The sequence below is a fragment of the Mustela erminea genome, chromosome 2 (assembly GCF_009829155.1).
Source record: "Mustela erminea isolate mMusErm1 chromosome 2, mMusErm1.Pri, whole genome shotgun sequence".
Classification (NCBI taxonomy): domain Eukaryota; kingdom Metazoa; phylum Chordata; class Mammalia; order Carnivora; family Mustelidae; genus Mustela; species Mustela erminea.
Window position 1 is genome coordinate 26,255,261 of NC_045615.1, and position 6,215 is coordinate 26,261,475.

Below are 6,215 nucleotides of genomic sequence, written 5' to 3' on the forward strand. Positions count from 1 at the left end.
TCCAAAGTCTGTAAAGGTCCTAAGCACAAGAGCCTCTGTCCATGGATTTGGGGGTGTACCACTTTCCTAGCCTGTGGATGCATTCACCACCCAGAAAACTCTCCAGATCTCATACTTCAGGGGTTTTTATGGTGGCTTCATTACACAGGCATCATTGATAAAATCATTGACCCTTGGTGGATTATTCAACCTGTAGCCACTGTCTCCTCCACAGAAGTAGGCAGCTGGAGCCGAAATTCCCATCCTCTAATCACCATTTAGTTCCCCTGACAACCAGCTATTATCCTGGTTTTCTAGAGCTTTCCAGAAAAAAATTTTTTTTCTCATTAACATAAAGTCAGGTGTGGTTGTTTATGAATAAAAGTCATTCCTTTCACCTTTATAGCACTGGGGCTATTTCAGGAATAGGAGAAGACACTAAATAATATAACAAAAGATGCTCCCTTCCCTCTTAATCACCTAGGAAACAAGGGTTTTAGGTGCTTTGTGCCAGAAATGAGGACAAAGACCGAAGTATATATTTGTTATTCTGAATCACATTATCACAGTTTTCTTAAAAGTTCCAAATCAGTTTCTAAATAAATGAATTATTATTTTACCAAGAAAAGTCAATGTGGTTTGACTGTCTAGTAGGTAAATGTAGATTCCACTGAAACTGAATGAGGGCTTACTCTGTGTCAGACAGTGTGCTAGGTGGTACCTCATTTCACTTAACCCTTGCAATGACACTACATATGCAATTTGGTAATGGGATCCCTGATAAATGCATAAAGACCTTGGCCAGTGAAGTTAGAAGCAACCTGTACCAGATTTCACAAAGAAAACTGGGAAGCGGTACAGCATGCCTCCTGATTCCAGAGCTCACTCTTGCTGTAAAGAACGATACAATACTGGTAACAGGGATACTTTCCTGGTGACCTAAATGAATGACACATACAAATTTGGGGAGGCTGTGAGCAGTATCGAACTATGCCTAATGCAGTTGTCAGGCATTCCTATAACATTGGAAGTGAAGTCTTCAAGGATACTATATTACATTTACTCCAAAAATGCAATTAGATCTTGGGATGGGTTAGTAGCATATATGCCTCTCTTGTTTGAACTTCTCTTGTAGGAATCTGTTTCCTAGCTGCTCTCTCTCTCCGTTCCCTCATCCCAAAACCACCCCTGACTCCTGCCCTCCCCAGGTACTTTCTTCAGTTCCTTTACTTACCTCCCAGCTTAGCCTTTCCTTTTTTCAAGCCTATCTTCCCCTTTTGATTTTCCTCCATTTCGCTGTGCTTTCTAAAACCCTTCATTGCTAGGAAACTGCATTCTAACCTTTTTCATAGACATACCACTTATGTTTGTTGCATAACGAAGTACCCTAAACTTGGTGGCCTAGAACAGTAATGATTTATTTATTTAGCTCAATTGTGTAGGTTGGGTAGATGGGTTCTTCTGGTTTCACTCTCAACTGGAAGGCTTCCTGAGCCGTGGGCATAGCTGGGACGGAGGCGCTCTCTCCCTGTGGGCTTCTCAGAGGAAAGCTAGACTGCGTGTCCTCGCAAGGTGGCGGGCAGTAGTCCAAGAGGGTAAGCGCTTGCTTATCGGGCCTCATTTTCTAATATTACATGGCCAAGCTCATTGCAGAAGACTTTCCAAGGGTGTTAGACAATACTGAGAAGAGTGATTCTTTTGGGGCCATTATCGTAGCAGTCCAGTATAATCAAATACTTTGCTCACTTCCTAAATTGCCATTTAGAAACCTGCTTTCCCTATGATCATCCTGTTTCCTTAATAATTGCCCTTGGGGTTGTGGCTCATTATCCTTTGAAATATCCCCCATTTCTCAGAAGCAGAGGACAGGGGACTTAGAGTTCTACTGTCCCAGTGTTCCTCTCCAACCCTTCTTGAAAAAACCTTATTCTGCCCACAAGTGCCCTCCCCCCACTTTTTTAAAGTTAACCCAATGTACTTTTACTACCCATTTATCATACCAATTTTCTGCTGCTGTGTGTGCCTTGTATTCTTAAATCCCTAGTATAGTGCCTGATACGTGGTGTTCAGTGTCTCATGGTTGGCCTGTATGTGCTACCAAAGGTTCTCATTATAAAGGTTGCAGGCCTTAAATGTCTGACCAGGTAAATTCAAGATCTAACCCCTTTTATTTCATACAGACATTTTTTAGTTTTCATTATTAATTGCTATGTGATCCTCTTAAACTATCTGTGCTAGAATTTTTTTCTCTTTATCAGAAGAGAAAAAACTTTTTTTGTTTTAGACAGCTTTCAAGTAAATCAGCGATGCCCGATTCCCCAAAGGTCTGAGAGTTGGTCTGACCTCAAGGCTTGAGATACTCATTTCCTGGGATGCCAGTACTTATTATTGTTTCTGGCCTCCCTTCACTCTTTCCCCACCCACTAAGGATACAAGCTCATGAGGGAAGGGATTTTTTTTCTGTTTTCCTAGGAACAGTGTACAGCACATGAAAGATATTTAATTAATACTAGTTGAATGAATAAGTGAATGGAATAAAAAATATCTAAGATATTTTGAGGAAACAGCATCACTGAAAGTGTGCATGTTGCAAGCCCTTTGTATTTTTAAATATTATATATGCACCTAGAAAAATTCTCAAAGGAAACACGATAAAACATTAATAGTGATTTTTCAGGTGGCGGGAAGTGGATAGGTGCAAAAAGTATGGATTGGGAAGTTTACTTTATAATCTGCAGTGTGTAGTTATTTTAGAATACCTTATAATATTTTAAAATAAAGACTTTACAAATTAAAAATATCCAATATGAAGGTTTGTGTTATTTCCTTTGTAGAGGTAGATGGATAGCGAAAAGTCTAGAGAGACTATTAGTGTGTGTTCGTGTGCTATAATAACATGAGTGTAAAGGTCATACCTGTGTAAAATGCCATGTCCTGTTTTTCCCTTAGCATTGTATATCAGATGTTTTTACATCACTAAAAATTATTAAAGCTCATTTTTAAAAAAGATTTTACTTGTTTTCGAGAGAGAGAACACAAGCGGGTGGAGGGGCAGAGGGAGAAACAGACTCCCTGTCGAGCAGGGAGCCCGATGCGGGCCCCAACCCGGGACCCTGAGATCATGACCAGAGCTGGAGGCAGACACTTCACTGACTGAACCACCCAGGCTTTAGGGGCGTAAAGCTCAATTTTAATAAATATTGCACTGGATGGATAAGTCAGTATATTTTATACTTTATCATTGAACTTTCACAGTTATGAATGAGGGCTCAGGAAACAGTTTTATTCATAAATCTTTGAAATGCTTTGCTGGTTTCTTTAATAAAGATTTACAGAAGTAGCTTGGTTTAACTTGGTTAAAACATACTGTTGTTATCTTTAGAAGTACTAAAACACTTGAAAATAACAGAGAGTCTTGTGAACTTTAAGTACATTGGCTTTCTGGGCAGCACTTGTTGCCACTTGACTTGATTCCTTGCAGAGAACCTCAGTATTTCAAAATATCTGGCCTACTCTGTTTTACATAAAGCTTAGCCTTAATGATGTCCATTTCTGGTATATAGCATATATTAGATAGATAGATATAGATATATTTATATATAAATTTATATGGCATATATTATATATATATAAATACATATATATTTATATATAAATTTCCCTCTTCAGTATTTGATTTTGAATATATTTAGTTTGAGGTGGGATTGAGTAATTTTTTTCTTTTAAGATTGTATTTATTTATTTGACAGACAGGATTTAGTAATATTTTTAATTAATGCCCTCAGTAGCATTCGAATATGGTTAACAGAATACACAGCTTCTTAAACTGACCTATTCCCTTTAGGGGAATTAAGAAGTCATCAAAGGGCTCAGTGATCCCGCAAAGTGATATACAGTCAGGGGTGTGTGTGTGTGTGTGTGTGTGTGTGTGTGTGTGTGAGAGAGAGAGAGAGAAATACTTGGTCATTGTTAAAACAGCTTTTCCTGATGAGACCTGCGCCATTGAATGAGGACATGTGATAAGTCACCTTCTATTTCATTGCCGTTGGTGTTAATGCTTGGTCTCATGATTCTTCGTTCCCAGGTGAAGGTGCTGCACAATCAGCTGGTCCTTTTTCACAACGCCATTGCCGCTTACTTTGCTGGGAATCAGAAGCAGCTTGAACAGACGCTTAAACAGTTCCATATCAAATTGAAAACCCCTGGAGTGGACGCCCCATCTTGGCTTGAAGAACAGTAAAAATCACACCCGGAAAAAAGAAAGAAAGAAAAAGAAAAGTCACGTCGTTATATTTCTAAACAAGCCTAATAAGAATTAAGCAGAGTTGGGTTAAGATTAGGGAAGTGGTGACCACAACCATCGTAGTGATTCTTGCACAGACAGCTTTAATTTTTTCCCTTTTTCATACTTTAACAACTGAACTGTTAAATTTGATGGGAAGGTGGGTGATTTTAATGTAAACATAATTTCTATAATCTGAACACAATTTTTCTTTCTGAGAAATCTTTTTGTATCGTGAGGGTTGATGGCTATTTCTGTAGTTTGAAAACATCTAATATAGATTTGCACTGACCAGATAAAAATTCAAGGTTTTTGGTCCTGGAAATGGGGGCCAGTTGTAACTTTTCAAAGGGAGGTTTTACATGATTTGTATCAAACATCAGATATTTTATATATGAATATATTAAACATCTTTAAGAGATTCATCTTCATGTATCATCTTAAAGAAAAAAGAAACTATTTTGCAGAGTAAAATTATATGGTGTTCCTGCAGCGTCCACACACAGGCGGCAGCTCTAATGGATGACTGATTGGCTTGTGGAGTTGTGGCAAATACCTTTTTAAAAATGATTCTGTACTATTGTAATTTTGTTTAAACTTTTTTTTTTTTTTTTTTTTTTTTTTAAGACGCAGGAATCACACTGTCATTTCTCTGAGGCCTTTGAGCTTAAGAGTTTGCATCACCCAAAGTCACTGGGCAGTTATGTTAGCAATTTCTTTGGATTGGTAATGAAACCTGCTTAAGAGAATTATTTTTGGCAGGTGGACTTGGGAATAGAAACTCTTGATGGTTTCTACAGTCGAAATCTGTGCTTGGAAAGCGAGATTTCGGGTAAATTCCATTTTGACAGAAGTGAGTTCCTAGACAGCTTTCCTTGACTTCCATATGTAACAATACCGGTTAAGCCTTAAATCACAGATATGTGCCTTCTCAGAGATAGTAATTCTCATTCAACCAATGTACATAATCCATAAAGAAACCCCTTTCAGATAATGTTCGGTGTATCTGTTCCTTCCTTGGAAAGGAACACCATGTATCAGTGTTGGGTTTCTTTGTATTCCTTAAACCGCATTTCAGGTTTATGGTAAAAGCAACTTTTGAATTTGCTGTTTGGATTTGCTTCATTCCTTGCATGGAATGAGAAGATGGAGGAATTTTTTTTCATTTGAGTAACGAAAGGTAATCTGGGACAGTGCAGTGGTAACAAGAAGAAAGGGGATTGGAAAGGCCAGTACTGTTTCAGTTGCTCAGCACTGTTGGGTTTGTGTTACGTCTCTGACTTGTCCGCTGTGTGGTTCTATCAGTCATGTAAGCCTTTTATGTATAAGTTCTCTCGATTTTTGTCATAGACATAAATTAATACGTCTTCATTTCTTTTGTGTTGAAATGAAGTACTAAAAATAATTACTGTTATACATGAATTTTGTGGACTGTAAGATTTGTTATATATGTTCAAATGCCTTGTAGCTGGCTTTTTAATTAATATGCCTGTTTTCAGTGCTTACTATGTACAATGTAATGTGATTGTAAATCATAAACCTATTTTAAATCATTCCCTTCCTGTATATTTGTACTCTGACAGAGCCTTATTTTATTCTTCCAGCAGAATTACTACTTGTGATAGTTCCTGTACATTCCCCAGAATGTGCCTCTGGTGTGAATTTTGTATTCTTATTAAAAGTATTTGCTGCACTACCTTCTTTCTCTGGCTCTTCATAATTTAAGAAGCAACTATCTGGAAATTCTGAAGACATGATTTTTCTTTTCCTGACTTTAAGAATAATAACAGGGGCACCTGGTTGGCTCAGTCGGTTAAGCATCGGCATTCAACTCAGGTCATGATCCCAGGGTCCTGAGACTGAGCCGCACATCAGGCTCCCTGCCTGGCGCGAAGCTTGCTTCTCCCTCTCCTGCTCTCCCTGCCCTGCTTGTGTTCCTGCTCTCATTCTCTCT

At 38.3% G+C, this 6,215-nt stretch overlaps 1 protein-coding gene across 6 annotated transcripts in view; it reads left to right on the forward strand.

Moving 5' to 3' along the window:
- The window catches only part of ARFIP1 (ADP ribosylation factor interacting protein 1), a 108,850-nt gene extending 102,893 nt beyond the window's left edge, over positions 1-5,957 (forward strand). For all 6 annotated transcript variants that reach the window (XM_032332538.1, XM_032332534.1, XM_032332535.1 and 3 more), the window contains one exon: positions 4,064-5,957. In XM_032332538.1, coding sequence (XP_032188429.1) covers positions 4,064-4,219 — 156 coding nt within the window. In that variant the 3' untranslated portion in view covers positions 4,220-5,957. The remainder of the gene's footprint in view (positions 1-4,063) is intronic.
- Positions 5,958-6,215: the final 258 nt, after the last annotated feature.